This window comes from Sparus aurata, chromosome 7 (assembly GCF_900880675.1).
Source record: "Sparus aurata chromosome 7, fSpaAur1.1, whole genome shotgun sequence".
NCBI lineage: Eukaryota > Metazoa > Chordata > Actinopteri > Spariformes > Sparidae > Sparus > Sparus aurata.
Genome location: NC_044193.1, coordinates 11494508 through 11517143, shown reverse-complemented (window position 1 = coordinate 11517143; position 22636 = coordinate 11494508). Strand labels below are relative to the sequence as shown.

General features: G+C 41.5%; 2 protein-coding genes across 10 annotated transcripts; one reads left to right on the top strand and one right to left on the bottom strand.

Annotated features, from left to right (window-relative positions):
• Window positions 1-1031: 1031 nt before the first annotated feature.
• Window positions 1032-17557, bottom strand: raf1a (Raf-1 proto-oncogene, serine/threonine kinase a). 6 transcript variants are annotated; one of them, XM_030421951.1, is made up of 19 exons: window positions 17212-17557; window positions 14741-14834; window positions 11272-11498; window positions 11063-11175; window positions 10842-10944; window positions 10578-10735; window positions 10011-10100; window positions 7675-7828; window positions 7097-7216; window positions 6905-6929; window positions 6173-6282; window positions 5641-5758; window positions 5334-5418; window positions 4991-5167; window positions 4851-4897; window positions 4626-4744; window positions 4382-4513; window positions 2311-2445; window positions 1032-2221 (listed from the first exon to the last, which is right to left on the bottom strand). In XM_030421951.1, exons 3-19 carry the CDS (start codon window positions 11470-11472, stop codon window positions 2081-2083), a joined length of 2028 nt encoding a protein of 675 aa, XP_030277811.1. In that variant the 5' UTR covers window positions 11473-11498; window positions 14741-14834; window positions 17212-17557; the 3' UTR covers window positions 1032-2080. The 6 variants fall into 6 exon arrangements, with proteins under 6 accessions (XP_030277811.1, XP_030277812.1, XP_030277810.1 ...); XM_030421952.1 differs by lacking the exon at window positions 17212-17557 and adding an exon at window positions 14943-14961; XM_030421950.1 differs by lacking the exons at window positions 14741-14834; window positions 17212-17557 and adding an exon at window positions 13527-14044.
• Window positions 16980-21373, top strand: cnbpa (CCHC-type zinc finger, nucleic acid binding protein a). Of its 4 annotated transcripts, none has more exons than XM_030421959.1 (5): window positions 16980-17120; window positions 19171-19288; window positions 19776-19841; window positions 20004-20202; window positions 20377-21373. In XM_030421959.1, the coding sequence occupies exons 2-5, from the start codon at window positions 19174-19176 to the stop codon at window positions 20492-20494; spliced, it is 498 nt and encodes a 165-aa protein (XP_030277819.1). In that variant the 5' UTR covers window positions 16980-17120; window positions 19171-19173; the 3' UTR covers window positions 20495-21373. The 4 variants fall into 4 exon arrangements, with proteins under 4 accessions (XP_030277819.1, XP_030277817.1, XP_030277818.1 ...); XM_030421957.1 differs by having other exon boundaries at window positions 19776-19850; XM_030421958.1 differs by having other exon boundaries at window positions 19171-19294.
• The last annotated feature ends 1263 nt before the right edge of the window (window positions 21374-22636 follow it).

Below are 22636 nucleotides of genomic sequence, written 5' to 3'. Positions count from 1 at the left end.
AGACAACTAGAACAGCACACAGTAGAGTGCGTACCTCTGCCAAGGCCCAAAGCAGTCCGCTTTTGTACTAACTTATAGATACCAGCCACCTAAATACACCTGATTTTTAATTATCAAAGAGATCCATGCTCGATTCCCTGAGAGATCAACATAATGACCTAGAAAATGTCGTATCTCACAATGTTTAGAAAGGTGAGAGAAAATACCCGGATCTGTCCCTCTATCTGGATCCAATGGAGTCTATTCTAGACTAAAGCCTATCCTCCATTCAAGTTTCATGGAAATCCGTCTGCTACCAAAAAGAACAAACCAGAAAATGGACACAATAGACTCCTTTTCTTCTAAACAGTTTATCAGACTACATGTAGCTTCCTCTGTGTTGCTCCACTGCTGTTGACGTGACGCTTATTTCACCCTGTGATCGGCCTTTTTGAGATGTGATGCAAATGAGATGAAGATCTCAAAAAAACACCATCATGTTTCTTTCTGGGGCGGTAAAACATTAAAAATACACACTTATACCCATATTTAGCTCACAGCAAGTGTTCATATTTACTATTAATAAGCACCTGGGACTCAACCAAGTCAAGCAGCCCTGCCCAGCAGGAACTGCACGCTGGATGTTTACACTAAAACAAAATACAACTGTCCTCTCTTTCCACCACATGTCCCTCGCTTACCGAATGACTGTTGTTCCACTGAGCTTGCCAGTGGCAGTGCAGTGCACAGGGGCATCAGCCAATGGAGGAATCCCCTGGTGGCGTGTCTGGACTGGATCCCCCTGTGAGGTTACACCACGTTGCCACTGCTACAGCAAACATTACACCCTGCCACAAAGTCTCACACATGTGTGGGATTTTACGGTGTTTGTGAACAAGAAGAGAAGGCAGTGTAATCTGATGTCAACCGGCCACATCACCTGGATTTAAAATCAAGTTGAAGCTATCTTTGTCGTCATCAACAACAATCAACGCAACATACTGCAAGTTCAAAAGGAAGTCAGAAAAAAAAAAACATCTTTGGCAAAGAAATTTAACTTAATTTTTATTAAAATATTGAATAGACAACTTTCTCACCAAGTTCACAATAAAACGTTTAACCTCCTGAAAGAGACATGATAAACAAGTACAAATTAGTTTCCAAATCATTTTAAATATTTAAGACAACCACCACATGTCCAGCTCATGATAACCTACCCACAGTGAAGACTGACAAGAATGTGTTTGTGTATCTACAGATCAGTTTTCTCAGAGCTGTGAAACTTGATCTGTCGACTGTTGAAACATAACCATTGCTTTTGCTAAAATGTGCAAATTCAATTCTTCCATCGTCACCCTCACACTCGCTGTCTGACCGGCATCAATTCCTCCAAAATGACCCAAAAAAATAAAAGACAGTTAAAAGAAGTCAAAGACAACAACATCAAAAAAAAAAAAAAGAAGACAACAATTTCCCATATCTACTCCAACATCATTTAAGACAATGAAAAATCAACTACTACTGTGCAACTAAATGGACTACATCCAACGGCTTTTGTTTGTGATAACAAGAGGTGAATTGTGCAGGATCTCTGTCCAGGCTTCGTTTTCCTGTTAAGGCAGGTAAGCTTTTAAGGTCCTCTTCATCACGGTGAGCAGATAGAAGGGCTGTGCTTCACGTCACCAAACCCGAATCAAGAGAGACGCATCCGTCTTCCTCTTGAGCTTCCTTCAGTGTCCATTTATCATCATCTTAGGTAGGTGTGCGTGCATGTATTTAAAAATGTTTACCACCGTGGAGCCTCTGCATACTTCTTAATACGTGCAGCGATAAGCAAGGCACCACCTCTTCATGTGTGCATCCCACTGCAATCCATCATCACTCACTCCCTTCCATAGTAAATCACACTTCTCTCCGCACTTCCCTCTCTCCTCTTTTCCTCACACGTATTGATTAGCAAAAGGTTCATGTATTGATTGCATGTATATTTTTTTTTAGGTTTATATTGTACGCAGAGAGAATTTGGACGTACTGAGCATTTGGACTATTTCGGATATTTCAAAGAGAAAGAGGAGGAGGAGGGGCAGTGCTGTCTGAGTGTCTAGAAAACAGGCAGTCTGGTGGAGGTCAGAGTACAGGCATTGATATCCTCAGTGTGCGAGGCTCTGTGCAGGGACGGTTCTGAGGCACTGCGGTTTATCTTAGGGAGGGCATGCTGGAGAAGCTCAATGGAGGACAGGATCTGACAAAAAGAAAAAAAAAAAGGTTCAGAATACTTAAGCAAGATTGAAGTACAGTTTGAAGTCTGCAATTGCAGAGAGAGTGGCTCACCTGCGGGAAGAGCGGCCTCTCATCCTTGGATTTCTTGATGCAGTCGGCCACCAACCTTTTCATGGCTTTGGGGCAGTTCTTGTAGAGCTTGCTGAGGTCCGGGGACAAATAGCCTCTTCCCACCATGAAGATAATCTGAAAGGGGGGAGTCACAGACAGACAGCAGATGAGACTGAGGCAGTGTGTAGAACATCGAGTTCAACTATCGATCAAAGGCAGTGCGACCGTAAGAGACGCCCTGTCAATCCTCATACGGCCAGTGGGTTGAAAGGCATCTAAAGCAGATCGCCGGAGCAACAGTGAAGGCAGACCTGAGTGCATGATGCTGCAGCGATAGCAGAAGATAGCAAAGATGATAGCAGCACTCCATGTACTCGCCAGCTCAGCTGAGTGCAAAGTCATCCTACAGTAGCGCTATGGGATATGACAATGCAAAAACCAGCTATCATTTCATGTGATGCTTTATCGTTCGTTTCACTGTACATTCTTTGTTGCATGATGACAACACCAACAAACATGGAGGAGGTTAAAACGTGACACAGAACGGGGTAATTCCACACAGGAAACAAAATGTGGAGCTCTTACCTTAAAAAAATAAAAAATAAAAAAATAAAAAATAAAAAAAAGTCTGACACAAACCAGAAAACCATACTTTGCAAATGATGCCGCACAACAGACTCAGCCACCACTGATCTCCTTTAGGCCTTTTATACAAGTATCTTGTCCAAGAGTACAGTGAGAGTCTATGAATATGAGCCACAAAAGTACAATCTAGTGCTCAAAACAAACCCCACATTCAGATGCTGCAAGAGTGAGAAATATGCCTTACTATATGCAAATAACATATATACATATAAAGTCAGCTATATCAGCATGAGGTTTTGGTCATACAGTCTTATTCTAGGGGTATGTTTTGTACAGCAACTTTAGCCACATTTGAGTACAGCCACACTACACTGAACAAGGAGCCAGACTCGATCCAGACCAGGTCTTGTGGCCTGCGGGATGACGAAAAGAAAAAAACCACACATATGCACACCAAGGCACCCCTTTTCTCACACATGAACAGGGTTGTGTTACAGGGTCTAAAATTAGGCCAGTGGCTCCAGGGTGCCTGCGTCTCATCCACGGTGGGCCTTAGGCCAGCACCACAACCCCCTTCAGACAGCGACCCAGTGTCTTTCCACCACCTTCTGGCCTGGGCTCGCAGCCTGACACCGGCACTTAGGCGAGGAGCTTAGACACACCAAATCCAACAATGTAGCAAAACAAGGTAGCAACCCTGAAGGTTTGCAAATGTATTTTTCTAAACAAAAACAAATAGAGTGTTTGGAGGACAACTGATTAAAGCATCACCAGGGATTTGTGTTATCTAGTATTTAAGGTTGAAGTGTAAAATATTTCAGTCCCTCCACTCATGTCTGGTGAAATTCCAGTGCTTTAGAAAAGTTTTCAAGCTCAATCAACACACACAAACATTTTACCAGAATTTCGTCCATTTGTTCAGTACAGTGAAATCTTTCAGGACACACGACACAGCACAGAAACTTTGTGCATCCAATGCCTCGGTTCCCACAAGCACATCTCTATGATCTTCGCATATTTGTTCCGCCTTCCACGCGGCTTCATACCCAACCCAGAGTGTTTCAGAGGCGAAGCATTATGCCTGCAGGCCATTGTTGACATGCTTAGTTTGTGTTTATTTTGTCATTTTTTCCTTGATATTTGTAGTTTTATAGTTTCTTTATGTGTTTGTTATTATTGTCTAATTGTTATACTGTAGATCTAGAGTCTGCACAGGGTGTTTTACTTTGACAATTAACTGAATGTTCCATTTTGTTCACGTGTCTGCCTTCCTGCCAGACTCGATCTTCCCTGTGCAACTTGATGCTGCTTCTTTCTGAAACATGCTGTGGTGCACCTGATAAAACCACGAGCATCGTCTAGAACGGTTGCTATCAGTTCTGGTGGCTACGTCGCAGCCTGAATGCGATACAGATGTGGGGGTCATTGTCACGAAATTGCACCACTGTAACACATAACATTAAATATGTGTAGATGAAGTGTTTACCTGATCTCTGTTTGCTGTCTGGGAGTATGGGAGCTCTCCCGTCATGAGTTCAAAGAGAACAATTCCATAGGAATAGACATCAGACTGGAAGCTGTAGGGGTTGTTATCCTGCATCCGGATAACCTCAGGAGCCTGTGGACATCCAGACACGGAAAAAAAAACAAAAAAACAAATGGATTCAATTTTCTTTAATTTCACTTTAGTTGTCTTATTGCTTTGGTGAAATCAAAGCTGTGCTACTGACCATCCAGAGAATGGATCCAGAGGGCTGCTCCACCTGATGCGAGCCGCTCCATCTGGCCTTCACTGTAGCGAGCCCGAAGTCCCCTATCTTGACCGTTAGACCTTCATGCAAAAAGATGTCTATGCTGCGGTCAAGGAAACACAGATCCTGAGCAGTGTGAGGATTATAGTGCCGTTATCTTTCACACAAAATGCACACACTGGAATTGCAGGTAGAAAAGGATACTGTTGGACTTCATGTCCCGATGGATGATGTTCTTCGCATGGAGATAGCTAAGAAAGAAGAAGAAGAAAAAAAAAATTTAGATGACGTCTTGGTCATTATTAATTTGGTTTGTCAGAAAAATGCAGTTCTTCTGGACTTACTCCATGCCCTGAGCTGTCTGCCTGGCAATGTCTATGAGCTGGATTATCTTGAAGTTTGTCTCCAGGACGTGAATATGTTTGTAGAGGCTGCTGCCCTCACACCACTGGGTCACAATGGCCAGGTTGTCCTTCGTCATATAGCCCATGAACAACAGGATGTTGACATGTCGTGTTTTCCTGCGACCAGAGGCAAAGGGGAAGAGGAAATCACCCAAACAAAGATAAGATAAACGTTGCAAATTGTTGAATTCTTTGCAAATCATCTTCATTGCGACTGTCAAAACAGCTGAAAACCTGAGCTGATAAAAAGCTCAAATAACACTGTATCTGCGTAATTTCTTACCTCAGTACTGCCACTTCATTTCTGAATGCCTGGAACTGCTCTGGTGTGGGATCGGTCACCTTTAAAATCTTCACTGCTACATCACCTACAACAAATAAACGCTGCTTAGTTACCCACTAAACTCACTGCAAGTTCAGATGCAAAAAAAAAAAAAAAAGGAGTCCCACATGCACACTGATCTGATTTTTTTCCATCTCTGATGTACGTCAAGTGACTCTTTTCAAACTGCAGTGTGAAAATATGTGAAAAGGTGCTAGTGGTTACACCTGAAATGTGCCGTGCCCTGTCCGTAATAATGCATTCCTACCATGCCATTTCCCTTTGTATACAGTTCCAAAGGAGCCAGAACCGATGCGGGAGTTCAGATAGACCTCACTGGCCTCGATCTCCCAGTAGTAACTAGAGTCTCGCTTGTCCCTCGGCCTCTGTGTGTACAGAAATCAGAAAGGGTTCAACTAGTGTGAGACACAAACTAAACAAACGGTTATCATAAACCAGCATTACTCTATTACAATCAGGAATGGAACGGGGACTAGAGTATTTCAATCAGGCAAAACTTAGTCCATTTGTGTAAAAATATAATCAGATAAAAGGTAAAAAGTATTATCGACAAATATCCGCTAACAATCTTCTGCTAATACAAATTCTCCACAATAAAAAAGTTATTGTCATCTAGTTATTAAAAAAAAGCTTCTGCTCTGCTGCAGCTGCTGACTTAGTCCTTTTCTTTTGTGCCAAAAGCAAAATTACTGATTTTGAAACGCAGCTTTTTATAGAAACAACAGTGAAAGTTATGCGTTACTCCCACCCATACATACAAGACAAGAAGTACAACTTACAATTTTGTTTTTCTCCTGAGTGTTGAAGGACGTGGCCCTCTCTCGCTGGGCAGGTGCAGGGGCTTTGGACTGGGACCAGCCTGTAGGACTCTGGCTGGGGGAACTCCCCGCTTCAGGAATACAGAGAAGCAAACATGTCAGGATGAAAGACTTTGGCTGTGTCCAAAATCAAATCACAACAGTGGACTATATTGTGTGTCAGATGGGAAAACTTAAATTTCTAGGATGTCACTAAATGGCATATGAAATGCCTGACTTGACATTAAGCCAACACTAAAGTAAGGCAAACTTGGACTACACTAAGTGATGAGTATTGAGCAATAGCGAGTTTATCCCAAATCTCCTCCCTCATGCTTCCCCTTGCGTAAGCTTCACCTTCTAAAATTAGAGTTATGATAGACAATTTTAAAATAAACAGGAAACGTCACATCGGATGATGTGCAAATGAACAGAAGTTGTCGATGTAATCGAAAAAATGTCTTAAGCTTGATGACATTGGCCCTTCACATGAATGTAAGTCTTGTAATATCACACTCTACTGCTTAGCTTGTATATTTCATATCTTGGAGTAGAACGCAATATCAACTGATGTGATGAGCAATTTCCAGTTTGGAAATGAGCTGTTCATTTGTTTTAAAATGAATGCACAATCAAAAGAGGCAGATTTGTGGCGATAGTTGCTGGAGGAGGTGTGGTGACATGTCACTGACTGAGAGCAGATTGAGGACTCACCCGAGTCATTGTCACGCATTGCATCCTGGAGAGACAAGAACACACAGAACATTTCTGTCAGCGTGTTTCAAACAGTAAACCACATGCTGTGCTTTCACACATGTTTTGACTTCAACACCAAGATGTGAATGCAGATAGCCTGTTTGCAATGCATGACATTCAGACCGCACACAAGACACTCTGCTTTCTGACCTTCTCTGGACTCTCTGATGAGGCCTCAACATAAGACTGGGAGAAGTGCACAATACCTACTTTCCTCTTCAGCCAGAATCTATGGCACCAGGAGCTGGGGAAGGTATTCAGGCAGTCTAGCTACTCCCCAGCAGGTTACAATACAACAAGCCAGTGAGGAAAAGGGGGGGGGGGGGGAAGGGACACAGTAAAGAAAAGTGAGGAAGGATGGATGATAAGAGTGATGTGCAGGTTTCTACCTGGACACAGTGAAATGAAAATACTCTACAAAGCATGCAAAACTAGTGGGCTGATTATGCAAGAATAGTGGCAGTGAAAAGCAGGAACTGAACAGGAGGAAGTCAAGTGTCTCACATTTTAAAAAACACTAAAAAAAGAGAAACAAACAGGCTCAACCCTGTCCAGGTGGATTATTTGAGACAGAGGTAGATTAGGAGGTAGATAAAAAGCAAGGCGAGGATAGTTTGGATGCCTGAGATGTACGTAGGAGGGTAAGATCACTCTCAGGCAGGAGATATTTTAGGAGTGGCTTCAACCTACAAGAGCACCCAAGGGGCCTACATATGGTGTGTAGTTACCTCAATCATGCTGCTGTCTACAGGCAGGGTGGTGCTAACCATGTGGACGTTGGGCGTGGAAGTGGAGCGCTGCCTCTGGGAGAGACCGCCCCCTGTGGGTGTGTAGGGCGTGGTGTAGTTGAAGGCGTGAGGGGTGGAATATCGATGGGCCGAGCTGAGAAGGTGCGAAAAAGGATCAAATATTAAAGTGAGGTGGAACAGCTACTGTTTGACAACACGGCTGACATTTGACAGAGAATTCAGTGACTTCTTTAAAAATTAACCGTCGTGGGTGTGGTGGTGGTCGGTGCAGGCTCCTTCTGGTTTCATTTCTGTCATTTTCTCTCACTTTCTCATTCAAGCGTGGTTTAATCATGCTGTGTCTTCAACAAACTGCTGCTACGCATCCAAAATCAATGAGAAGCAAGAAAGTACAACTGAAAAATGGCACCGTGAGGAAGTAGTTATTGGTTAATGTTGTTATGGGCTTCCTCTTATCCCTTTTTTGGCATGCTTGACACTGTAGAGGTATTTTGCCCTTGGTGTTTGCCAAGATCAGTTCTGGCTCAGATGGAGAGTACAAAGCTCACCAGCCAAATATGATAATCTGCAAACAATCCAAATTTTGGTCTGACTTGAGATGTTTGCTTTAGAAAGTACGTTATGTTAAAATATCCAAAACACGACATGGTTTATATGTTTATGAACAAAAACTTTAAGCTTTGAATGGAGTCAAAGTTCTTGGTATACCTCCCGTCACTGGTTAAAATGGGGACAGTTGAACTCCAGCTGTGTAACGTATATAAACAGAGATCATATGAAATCACTCTTACGACCGTGGAAAACCCCCCTTGAAAATAAACCCCCTTTTGCCAACACAAACTTCATTTCAAAACAGTATTTTGAGATTGCTCTGCATGGAACAACTTAATACTTTGAGAGTGCTAATTTGGCAGCTCAGAGTGCTTTTAACCATTTTAAGCAGCCCCGAAACAACAGGCTCTTTTCACGCCTCTCGTTACATCAGCTCCTGGACTGGTAAGCCCCCATAAAGCTGAGGGCTTCATTAAAAAATAGGATTTACTTCAATTCAGATTAAATGTTCTTTACAAAAGAGGACATGGCTACACAAGTGTGTTACAGTCAAATGTGACAAAAAAAAAAAGGAAAATGACAACATTTGCAGCTACAAAAGCCTGCCAATGTAGCTCCATCGCCATTTACAATATAATGATCAGAAAACTTAAATGTGATTCTTCAGTGATGAAGACTAAAAAAAAAAAAAAAAAAAAAAAAAAAAAAACACACACAACCAAAAAAATGTGTTTTGCCTGCTTTTCCAGTAGTCACGTAGCACCCTGATGAGTTATGAGCTCTCCTTACAATACCCAAACATAAACTAAACCAAATGATCCGTGTAGAGATACTTCAGTGGGTGACCTCATTGAGCAGTTCATAGGAAACACTGGACAAAATCAGCTTTGAATGACACAACATGTGCATTCATCAGCGCTGCCATCAAAGACTCTACATATGGCATTTTAAACCGTGACTTGCACCATGGAGTCTTTCATTTACGAGTGGGTCTCTGTTTTCTTATTCTTGTGCACACAGGTGAGGACAAGTAATCAGGATAGTGACATCTCAGGATGCGCAACATACAGTAAAGTATATCTACATATTAGATGTGTAGCTTTGTTTTGGGAGCTTATGCAGAATTCAAGCTGAATGCTGGAGCTAAGTTTGTTGTCTTCATGCCACTAAGTGGTTGTAACCATGGTGACCTCCTATGACTGTGACATCACGTGCATGGCCTCTACTGAGCTCTTCAAGGTAGCTGGTGAGAATTCCTGTGATTTTAATATTGCAATTATTTTTGGCAGGAAAAATTAGCACAACATCGCTAATATCTTGTTTTTTTCCCTTAATCCTGCAGCCTCTAGTGAGGATGCACATGGACCTGCACATGGGTGAAGTAGTACACCTTCCTGTCAATGATTTCACATTATTACACTGATTTACAGGTAGTTTGGTGACACTCCAGCAAGAATTACAGACGTACAATCTTTATATAGATTGCTACAAGGGTGGAGCACACATCTGTTCAGTCATTCCAAAATCCTAAATCCGTCACCATGGCTGATGGCACAACGGTTAAACTGTAAGAGTGGAAGTGATCCAAGTATGTTTTAGCAGATTTCATTCTTCTTTTATCTGGTTGTAGTGAGGGAGAACTCGACGTAGCAAAAGTATTTGTCAACACCCAGCCACTGAAGATATATTATCCATCTTACACTGATAAAAAGACAACGAGGATGGATTGAGGATTATATCAAACATGAAAACCTAAACATCACCTTGGAAATCTTGTTAAGGATTCCCTCATTCGCCGGGACGTCAGCGAGGGCAGGGACGGGGCGCCACTATCACCCGGTGTTGGACACAATCTGAAGGTAGAGTGAGTTTAAGAGTGAACCTCTCATAGTGTACAGTGAAGGTCTGAGTGCTTGATCAAATAACAGCGGGCCGCTAAAGACAACAATGGCTGCAAGTGAAAAGGAATCATCTCTTCGCTGACGGTGATATGGATCTTTTAATGATTAGCATCAGTCCTACAGCCTGCATGCAAATGTACGCTAATAAGCCTCTATTCTCAGTTCGAGTATGCAAAGCCATATACAATATGTGTGCCTAGACCTAATCAGAGGACCTGTTGTATCAGCAGAACTTGTGTCTCTTGTCTGCTTGAAGTACGGATGCTCATACTGGATTAGATTAAAACTTTAATACAGAGAACTGGTTTAAGACTGCAAGCATGTCTGTCCGTTGTGTAGCTGCAGTAAATTATTCTTGATGTACTGTTCGAGAACGTGCTGATGCATTGCTGACATGTGCTTTCATTTTTTGGAGGTGCATACACTTACAGGAGTTGTCTGATATTGCTCCAGTCCACACACATCGTGGGCACTTTGGTGCTACAATGCTCGTGGAATTTGTAGCCGCACGTTTGGCAGCGGAAACCATTCAAAAGAAATTTCTGGCAAATATCACAGAACGCTAGTTTCAGGTATGTTTTCCGTACCTGAAAATGACAGAGAGAAAGTACATATAATTATCATTATAATTTTTTTAAGCGGTGCCATTTTGTGTATGCATTCACCGATATCGTAAATGCTTCAGCTACTCACAAAATTATGCGTTGTCAAGGGAACATGATCTAAAACCTCCACCAGCAGCTCTTCCCCAATAAGAGAGGTGGAGTCGGTGTTCCAGTCCATCCTTAACTTCTTACTGTTACAAAAATGGACAACAGGTTCTACATGAAGGGATCTAAAAGCGAGTAAATATAAACTGCGGCAGATAAGAGCGTGATTTGTACAATCTCTGATCTTTTGAGACCTGAACTCACCTCCTCGGTCCTGGATGCAGCCTGAAGACAGCGCAGCACTGAGGCTGCAGCCCTCTCACCTTTAACGCTTTAATCAGGCAACTGTACAGAGTCATACCTGGTCGCACGTTTACCTAAGGGACAAAGAAATGTGTTAGTTCCTTTTTTGTCAGCCAGGACGTAAGCAGCATCATTTGCCTTCAGTTACCTGCACAAACAATTCAACTCACCACAGTGCGCTGCTGGTTTGGGAGGTAGACACGGATAGTGCTGCTCGTCTTGGAGTCGGGCATCTTGCTGTCGTCTGAGGAGCGACGCTGGCAGGTAAAACTCTGGACCATGGTTGGGGAAAGGCACGGGCCTTCGTAAGAAGAGTCCTTCATTCCAAAGCCGTTGCTCAGGGTCTTCCATGCTCCCTGGAGGTGCTCCATTAGTATCGCCAAGTGCTTGCAGTGGTCTGGAAAAAGGGAAAACACACGCACACACAAACAGTATTAGAAGTCCGAATGCTTAAAAGCTGACATCAAACACTGACTACTTAATCAATATTACATTAGTTCTCTCTGTAAGTAAAGATCTTCCTCTTGAAGGATGTTGGCAATGCACAGAGTCAAAGTTTAAAACACTCTGTAAAATGAAATAGAATGTAAAATGTTTCTCAGATCTCTTTTATTAGATAACTTTATTTAAACTGTTGTTGGATGTTGGCCGATGGGTTCTGAGATTGTGAAAAAAGTTTTGAAAAGATTAATCCGATCGTCTCCACCCAAAATCTAGTTTCTGTGGGCACTTTTATAAACACACACAAAAAGCAGCTGTGGTTTGCTTGAATGCACGTCACTCAAAACTGATTTTAGCAAGTCACAGTCAAGAAAAACGTAGCCAAATAACAATAGGTTTGGGTTGAGCCGTCAAACACTCAGATGGTGTAATCTCTAAACATAATCTCACCCAGCGCAACCACCAGCCCTCTTGGCACGATCGGGGCCATTTAAGTGTCATGTCGGTGTTTTAGTGGCAAGCCTTTCACAAGTGTGACAGGAAAAGTAAAGAGGGCATGTGCCGTCTGACCTCTTTTAGTGGTCCTGCATGCTTATTATAAACTCTGAGCTCAACCCTGCATTGTATCAAAACTACAGTAGTAGTTTTAATACCGCATGCATTTTTGGAGACGATCGTCCTCTCCTTTTACGTTTAAGAGGGAGCACCAGAGCAATGTAGACAAACTAATCCACTCAGACCAGGAGAATCTCAGGCCACCACAGAGGTCAGCCGTGTTATTTACAGTATATGCTTTCAAGTCACTCATTCTTCTGCACGGTCGGGCAACACACACAAACACAGTAGCTTCTGAAAGTACGTGGAGTATCACAATATTCACAGGAAGGACAAGTAAAAGAATTCAGATTCTGAATTCTGACGGAATAAAGCGGACAATTCTAGTGAACTAAATAAAATCATGTGGGGGAGGAAAAAAAGTTAGAGCCTGCAACAAAACACAAACACAGGAGTTTCACTGATTCCTGGCCTTCATCTCCAGTGTGTATACTTTCACCCTGCAAATAAAAAACACCCAATTATCTCTGGTCTGTCTTTCACAAAGACCTGTCAACGCTTCAGAGATGATTCAGTGCAGTTAGTGGTTTAGCTGTCACAGCAGACATACCAGTATGTCAATAGCAGGGGACAGAGAGAGGGGGGGAGAAAAAAAATAAAAATAAAAGCAGGGATTTGGGATGATTGTGGGTCTTTTTCAAAACCCTTCTTCCACAACCATGCTGCATGATAGTGTGTTCAAAACAAAGTGCTGTGATCCATCCAGATGGGAAAAAAAGGGGGGGATATCAACAAGAGGAATACGAGTAACCAGAATAATTGGACTTTACTCTCGTCTGCTTGCATGTGTTTCTCTACACAACAGGTCAGTCTGCATAACACAGAGTCAGCTTTAAAAAACGGACACACGGCGAGAGTTGCAGCCACATATACGAAGTTTCTGTGGCTCGACTTAAGTCTTCAGCTGTAGGTGAGAGCAATGTCAGCAGGTTGGCATATTTTTGGGGGAGAAGTTGGACTCTTAAACTGGCTTTGAATGCCGAATTCAATCCAACGTAGTAGTAAAAAACTAAAAACTAAAATACGCCTACAACCCAAACGCGTGCACGGTTTTGCACAACTACAGTAGCTATTAGTAGCTACGTGTGTTTTCATAAAGGCCTGGCAGATCCAGTTATTGCTGTGAATTTTGCCCGTAGGCCCCTTCACAGGCGAACTATATCGCCAAACTTCTCTCCGCAGCTCCGTGATCGCCCCTCCATTCAAATCTCACCAGTCCGAATGCATGCCTCGGTCATGTGCCTCGAGGAGAAGCAGTTTAACACTTGTAGTTAGCATTTTGTTTCCGAAAACATAATAATAATGTAAAAAAGAGGCCAGCGATGCTAAAGAGAGGCAGTAGCCTTGATGTGAGTGTGTGTGTGCTTACCAAGAGAAGTTAGAAAAGTTGTGCTCCGCCATAACTTCAGGAAAAAGTGGCGTCGGTGACATCATCATATTTGCAACGCATTCAAAGAAAAGGGGAGGAAAAAAAAGAAAAAAAAAGAAGTCGAAGTTGGCAAAGAAGCTGAAATTGTATCAAACAAAAACTTGTATCCGGTGAATGTGGCAGTACTGTAAAACGTGAAGGTCACAGGCGGGTTTGTTTTACGAGCCGCTTGATACAAACAGAGGGAAACTTTTATCTCCCGGTCGCGGTGAGAAGCGAAAAATCCGTCGGAACCACAAAGTGACACGACGAGGGATACTCTTTAAAAAAAAAAAAAAAAGTCCCGTGAAGCACTTTCAAATTAAAACTCCACACGTCGCTTCTTGCGTCGCCTTCCGAGTCAATATTTACGTCGTTGAGGGAGAAGAAAGGTGAAAAAGGTTTGGAGTTGGGAGTCGTGCGTCCGTCTGACGCCAGTGATTGAAACAGGACCTTGCAGTCATAACAAGAGTTGCAGGCATCACTCACACTGCGCAGCTACCGCACAAATTTAAGCCCTCCCACTTAAGTGAAACCGTTGTTTTTGTTTAGAAAACATCAAGTACTTGTTTATTTATTCATTTTGAATATTGTGTTCTTTATATAAAGAGCATAATCTACACGTATGCTATTTTTAAACTCTTATTCTGCAGCTCAACCTGGCAGAGTGACATTTAAATTCTCATAGACTCATGCGTATGAAACACTAATAGTTAATAGTTTAAATGCACATTCCTTTAAATATAAGTTAAGTTCGTATCTTTTGAAAAGCAAATAAGATAAATAAAATCAAAATAAAAAAAAAATCGCCCCAATTAACTGTTTGGAGTAAAGGAGTAATCCATTACTAACTCCCAGTGCGCCATCATCTGGAGATTTGAAGACAGTGCAACACAGCCCTTGGAAATTTATTTTGAAGCCTTCCTGATATTCATAATTAACATTTTGCACAGACAGACAATAAACAACACAACTTCTATGGCATGTAGGCTACATTTGACTGCAGGTGCAAAAACTGTTGCACCTACTCAAAGGTGAATATTGTTTTAATGTACAAAGCATTTGAAATGATTTCAAACCAGGCTTTAAACGTAAGCTTTAGTTAGGCCAAGAACACATCTTATTTCTTCTCCCTGAAACAGTACAACTGTGAGACCTCTACCCTCCACACTCACCATGTGTTCAACATCTCTGTGGCATCCCAGTCTGGGTCCCCTGAGGCACCCTAATCACAGTTAGGTCCTTTCAGCGAGCTGAAGTTGACACCATCTGAGAATAAAACAGCCTCGTCAACATCAGCGCGTCTTGTTCAGCAGACATTGCTTCAATAAAGCAGCAGCAGCAGACAGTTTGAGCTAGAAAACCCAAATCACAAACCCATCTCATTTTCCAGTTTTAGCAGTTTTGCTTTCATTCCACCATCTAACTTTACAATTTGGTATATATTTTTTTTCTAACAGATATCCCAGCTCACAAATGACAACAGAACAGAAATGCCAAATACGGTTCCTGGGAAGATGAGGGCAGGGCTTTGTCATTGTGGAGGGTTTTAAGGTACTCCACCCCACACGCAACTGTACCACTGTAATTCAGTCAACGTACGATAATATGCTGATACATATTTTAATCATTTTAAAATGACCCACCATAGGTTGAGATATTTTCCTCTGTTTTGCATTAAAGGTTGTGCTCTGCAGAATAAAGAGTAAAGCAGATAAGAATTGCCATCCGAGAGCTCTCCGAGCAAAGCCACCTTAAAACTGAGATGAATGCATCTTTCCCACTTATTGATCTGACTGAGCACTCAGGCCAGTTAGCTGAGATGCTTGGATTGTTGTCTCTGTCAGTTCTCCTGTATTCACAATATGGTGCAGTCCGGACTCGTTAAACATGGAGGTAGTGCTTCAGTCATAATGTGTTTGTGACATGATCAGTCTTCAACAAATCCAAATTCATTTTGATCATAGATTGTTGAAGCCTATTCTAACTCCAGAGACCGTGCTTTAAGGTTTGGGTTATTAATTTGACTTTGAGGACTCACAAACAAACAGTGTAGCCTAGAAAGTGTCATTTCATGTGTAATTTTTCAAGTGCAAACATCGATTCATCATTTTTTAGTGATTTTGACTTCTATTGAAAACATTTTTAAGGCGCTTGATTTCTCATAGTCAAAGAAAATCCAGATGTATGGAAGTGCCACAGTTTCTCACAGGCTTTAAATTGCATTTTGACTCTACGCATCTACATATTTACACAAACATTTTCATCTGCCCGGTTAGTTTTTAACCAGCAGTGATAGCGTTTCCTGAGAACCAGACATCTCTACACAGTCTATTGCACTGACTATTGTAAACAAAGCTTGTGAGTCATGTAGGCACTGTGGGTACAGCCACTGATTTAATCAAAAGTGTAGATGTGTCAGGGAAGGTGGAGTTGAAGCTGAAAGGGGTTAAAGAAGAGGTTAGATAAGATAATCTATGCCTTATTGATCCCACGGAGATTGATTTTACAGCACCAAAAATTAAGTAAGTCAAGTAAAGAAACCTAAAACATGAATTGTTATAAATATATGGAATACAATAAAAGATAGATAGATAGATAGATAGATAGATAGATAGATAGATAGATAGATAGATAGATAGATAGATAGATATGAATTTAAGAGTATGAACAGTAGATTAGAAAAAAAAAACAGCAATGAAGTGATCAGTGACAGCAAGTAGTCTCGTCACCTCAACTACTTACTGTCATGCCACAGTATGTGCAAACTGAGGTAGTTAAACTGTACAAGGGGTTTAACAGTGCATGTACTGTCGATTAATGTGATTAGTTAGGTTAAAAAGAAATAGTGCAAGAATAAACCAATACTGTTGATGATCTAAATCAAATGCAAATTGATGTATAAATATCAGAAAAGAAACAAAGCAGTTGTGCATGTGCTGTATGAACAGAAACCATAAATAGAAATAGGGGGGAAAAAGCAAACATCAGAAAGGCAATCATCAAAATGAGAATAGATTAAACAGAAACTATGAGAGAGCTATTAAATTCATAAACAGATTACAGGAAATAGCAGTTTACAAACAGTGCCAACAACCTTTGTTGTATACTTGAACTAATCCTGTAAAATTGTGTCAAGCAAATTGACTATTGTTATTAGTAGCTATCATTATTATTTATATATTTCATATTATTATGATTTGGGCTTTAGAAGCAGAAGTAGTACCATTTGTAGTTTAAGCCTACGTTTATCGCTAGGACCTGTATTCTATGTTTTATTTGTGATTTTAAGACGTTTTAATGTTAAAAATGAAGTAGTTAAAATGGGGCCAGTCGATTTATGGAAAAGGGACCATTCCGTTTTCACGATTGGCTGATTAATAGAGGCGGTGTCCAGACCTTCTCGTGTTTGATTGGCTGCTTGCAGACTATGTAGCCAATGAGCGTGCAGATTTTCACTGGATCCTGTGAATGACAATTCAGGAACTCCTGCTCACACCGCATGTAGCGCAAAGAAGGAGGCGTAAACACTGACATAGCTAGGTAGCCAGCAAGGTAAGCAACAAAACAGCACCACAATCCATGTAATCAGTAGATTTTATGTATCTGTGAACTTTAAAATGTGACATTTTAAGAGTGATTTTACCGGAAAATTTGATGTTTGCTTTGTTTCCTTTTGTAAAAAACGCACTGGTCCGGCCTGCTCGTACTAACGGGTTCACAGTCCGGCCTGCTACCGTTATCGAGCTCGTCACAACGACTTTGCCGTGTGCGCCCTGCGCGGGAAATTCTGTTTTTATCATATATTCGCTTGAATACGCGTCAGAAACCATCTACGGTAACCCTTTATCGCTATAAGTGTTGGCTCGATACTCTCTTACTGGAGAAAGGAGAGTGGTCGTCGACTGAACCGTGCTTCTTGGTCGTGATCGTGAGGCGGTCTTGCTAGCATGTGCTAGCCAGCAGCACCAGTGTCTCGCGAGTGCGCAGTGATTTCAACGTGACTAGGCCGACGTTATCGTAGCTTCAACCTTTGGCATTTGATTCTGTTTTTGCAGGCGCAGAAACCTCGCCGAAACACGTCGCGCGGGCCCGTTTCTTGAAAATATGCGGCATTTAGGTGCTTATGAAAACAGTCGAGTCATCCTAGTATTCGCTTGACATCGGATTTGATATATTAGCAGATCACAATAACACGATGGGATGAGACTGCCCTCTGCAGTTAGCTTCAGCTAGCATACAGCCAACAGCATGCTTTCATGGCCGTTTCTGTAGTAGCGAGTGGCGTGTAGCAGTAAACTAGCACAAGTTACCAAAAAATAACCTAAACTCAGCTGCCTGTTCTCTGATGGAAATAAACCTAGCTAACGTTACTGGATAGACCGTTATATTTAATAAGCATTTGGCTCGTGTAACACTTATGTAACCCAAGCTATAATTTGAGGCCAGGTGGCATTTTTCTTTACCGTTATAAGAACAAGGAGCAACACGTTAGCCTTTTAAAATCTTTACATAGGTCTTTTTTTTTTAATTTTTTTAATTTTATTTATAAAACTACCTGCTTTTTTGCGGGCTTGCTGCGTCGTCTTTTAGGTATCAATCAGGAGGAGCTTGATTACTCATTAACTCACATTCTTCTTGACTTGATGTCTTTAGCGCCGTCAGCAATCAGAAGTTTGGCCTCACAACATGTTCCCATTGACGAAATCGTGTAAGTTAGCTTAGTAGGTAGCTGTAGTGTGGTGGCCAATTATGATGGACTACAGCTAAAGAAAAAAAGTCTACCCCCCCTACTTTGATCGTAGATTAGATCCCCCCCTCACTAGTCATGCTGACTTACTCCTGCAGTACTGGTGTGTGTGAGATTTGTGGTAATTGACTCTGACAAATGTTAAAAAAAAAACATGTAAACTGAACCATGATTACCTAAAATAGTACACATTAGATATTTTTATACCTTTTTTTTGTTTTTGATTAATGTCAGTGATTGGGCAACGATTTAATAACATGGGACTCAAGACACCTTGTGTACACTGACTGCACCACAATCAAATCAGCCACAGCTGTTCATATACTGTCGTGCACCAGTGTAAAGGTGCTAAATCAATGAAAATGTCAGATTTATTGATCACTGGGCTTTCATACAGAGTATGAAAACATTTCCAAGTCCAAACAGACTCAGATTACAAGATTAATGTGCCATGTTGATGCTTTTGTCTTAACGTCATACTACGAAGCCTTCTGCGCCTAATATGTGCCAGAATTTAGAAAATGAAAACCTTAAGTCATCCATATCTTCTCAATATTTACCTGTGATATGTATGATTATTCTGTTGGGGTGCCTAATTAGGTTCCACAAAATTAGATGTTTTTGCCACCAAACTCAAGATGACACATAATATCCCCAATCCACCGTTGGAAAATAATGATCTTCCTTTTGTGTGCTTGGTATGAAAGCCCAGTAAGATGAAATCCCCAAAATACAAAAAATAAAGCTAAATGCAACCGTTGTAGTCGATGGGTGTGTCTTCATAAGTGTATTAAGAGATTTTTATTCTGAAATTACTTGTTTACTAATGTGTTTGTCTGTGATGCTTTTATTTAGATAATGGAGTGTGGCGGCAACAGCGAGTGCTTTGGATGTGGCCGCTCGGGGCACTGGATCAAGAACTGCCCCAGTGCCAGTGGTTCACGTGGACGTGGCAACAGGGGCCGAGGAAGAGGCAAGGGTACTATATATTCTTCAGGCCACACCCAGTATCAGATAGTTCTCACAATAACCTGGGTTACATTTTTTACATTTTTTTTTCATGACACTTTACATAAATAATTCACTTTGAAATATAGTTTGGGGGAGAAAATTAATTGGCAACTGTTTTGATTGACTATTGATTGATCGTTTTGTTCATTTTTTCTTAAGCAAAAATGTCAAACATTTCCTAAATCTAAGGATGTATTTATGGTAGTCTGAGGAGCAGTATGAAGTAATCCCTTTGGGTTGTGGGAATTTGAAACGATATTTATTTTTTTCTTGTGATACATTTTATAGACTAATCATTAGTTGTCTGCACCTTAGTGTCTGCACAGATTTCCACATGGAACACATTGATTTGAGGAGAAGCACGTGGGGAGGGCCTTTCATTTAAACATTGCAGCTTTCTTTTTACTTTTCCGTCTTGTTATAATACTGATCTGTCCGTGTCATTACAGAGCTGTTCTGTTATCGGTGTGGAGACCAAGGGCACATGGCCAGGGACTGTGACCAAACTGAGGATGGTGCGCAAGGCAATTTTACCCTTTTATTTCAATTCTAGTTAGTTTTTTGTGAAGTGATATTCACTAAGAACATAATTACGTCACAGCATCTGTGGCTCAATATTTATCCAAAACCTGTTTTAAGTCTTTCATTTAACAGTCTATTTTGTTTGTCCTGTTCAGCGTGCTACAACTGCCACAGGAGTGGTCACATTTCCCGGGACTGCAAGGAGCCCAAAAAGGAGAGGGAGCATCTGTGCTACACTTGTGGCAAAGCCGGCCACATGGCCCGCGACTGTGATCACGCCAACGAGCAGAAGTGCTACTCGTGCGGTGGGTTTGGCCACATCCAGAAACTCTGCGATAAGGTGAAATGTTACAGGTGAGTCTTGACGGATTGGTCCAGTTTGTAAACGATGACCCTCATTGTATTGAGCTCAAAGGCCGCTGTGGCTGTTCTTTTAAATCCCTGTCCTCTCTTTAAAAGTTGGCTTATTGTGCAAGTAAGTTAACCTGTCTGTCACTTAAGAAACTGACAACATCTTTGTCCCCCTAGGTGTGGCGAGATCGGTCACGTTGCTGTGCAATGCAGTAAAAACAACGAGACTAACTGCTACAACTGTGGAAAGCCAGGCCACCTGGCAAAAGAATGCACCATTGAAGCCAGCGCATAATCAGTGAACCTCTGTTGCCCCTCCTTTTTTCAGATTGATGGTTGGTTGTATTATTTTCTCTGAATCCTCTTCACTGGCCAGCGTTTGGCTAACAGAGGCTAGTCCCAGGCCAGTGAGCCTCTTGACATGTTATACAATGAAAGGGGTGAAAAAAAATATCTTTCTGCATTCAATACAAAAAGTTTTAGTTTGGTAGCGGTGTTTATGTATAATGCTTTGTTAAAGAGCCCCCCTTTCCAAGCCACTGGTGATCAGAGATGAATAAATGGGACGAAACATACGGGAATCTATAGGACCTCTGAGCTTGTGGAAGAGAGCCTCAGTAAAATGAGATAGAAGAAGGGAGTAAATGGAAACCGAACTTCCATGTATGGTTATTTTGGTTTGTTTTAGTGGGATATGAGTTGTCCAAGAGAGTGAGACATGGAAACAGGTCATAACATGATGCATTTCAGCCCTGCAAGCAGCTAAGCGGGCAGTAACAAACTACATGTTATATTGCTAAGATATAAAAAATTTTGGAGGTATAAAAGAAACACGTTCTTTTATAGAAATCTGTTTACAATTTAAATATCACTTGGTAGTCCAAGGTAGACTTTTCCTTTAAAATGGCTTTGGAATTTTTTTTTTCTTACCTTGGCAAAAATTTAACATCATGAACAGTTGTCAGAACAGCAGAATTAGGAGTTATTTGGGAATGAAAAAATGTTTTCACAGAAATCAAAATGTTATTTTTGTACAATATCACTTAGTAGACTACTGTATAAATACCATTTGCTTGTACTCAGTTTTTAAGTCGGAAGGAAAGTGCAACTGAAGTCCTAGAAAATAGAAATGTAATTTTAAACTATCAATAAAGCTGGAGGAGCACGGGGAGGACTTCTTTTGTCTCATTGTGTTTGAATGCTTGTTCTTTTTGATATGCCTTTTTCCTTTTACAGCAGGTATGCACACTTAATCGAAATGTAAACGTAAGTCCAAGATGCAAAGTAAAATGTGGCAAACTAGTTTATAATGTAGTGCTGCAGAGACGCACCGGCCTGCAAATCTTGATCCTCAGACTGTTATGCTTCATTTATTTTTGGTATTACTGCATTTTATCACAAACAATTTTTTGAGCCTGTCCTGCAGATGTAAGTACAACTAATCTGCCGAATCCAGTTTATACCTGTAGGTTATCAGTATACTGTGTTTGGGCTTTAAACATTGCATTTGCATTGTTTTATCCTATTTGTTACTTTGGACGGCTACGATTCAACCACATGTGTTACCATTGTAATTGTGCAACAAGTAAAAGTAAAGAGATTAGCTAGTTAATTCTTGGAAGGTTATTCTGCTGCCTTTTTAAAGGCACTCTTAGTCCTGAGCTGTCTTTTGCCCTATACCAAGAGTTGACCCTTAGATATTTAGCCCCTATTCACTCACACATTGTTAACCCAGGGTTGACCTGCACTTTCACTAGAATGTCTACTTTGTTTATTTCAGCCCCAGTTTGAGTAGATTTTCAAGGGTTAACCCTTATCCAGAGCAGGCCACTAAACCTTTGGCTAAAATAGGAGTTAGCCTTCTTTCCTTAGCCCAGGGCCTAATAAGGTCCCTGGGCTAAGGACAGTTTGAAAAACCCCTTGATGTGTTTGGTTTGCAAACACTTTATCCTCATGCATTTGCTCTTTTGTGAATTTTGTCCCCTTCTATTTATGTGTGCAACCACCCTTTGTTTAAAAAAAAAAAAAGGGTGTTGGTTAAAACTGGGAATGGAGATATGGAGATTGATCCTCCTGTGAGAGAAAGTGTCGGGTTTCCTGTCCTCGCGGCACATTTAGCCGCCCTGAAGCACATCCAGGACACGAGGGCAGCCCGCTGCGTGTCACACCAGCGGCTCGACCAAACTGGTTTTGCGCCCTGAAGGTAAAATGGAGAAGGTGCGTCGGGATCCATGTTGTGCGCCATGCTGCAAATAAACCGCCAACCATGACGCATATATAGATCAATACAGCGGTGATCACATACACTCACAGGGCAGATGAGTGTGAAGGAGACGGTGATGTGGGCGCTTTTTTTGTGTGCGCGCGCGTGCCGCTCCGATCCGCGGAGGAGCTCGTGCGCACCAGTGTCTCGCGAAGCTCCACCTCGGTGTCTAAA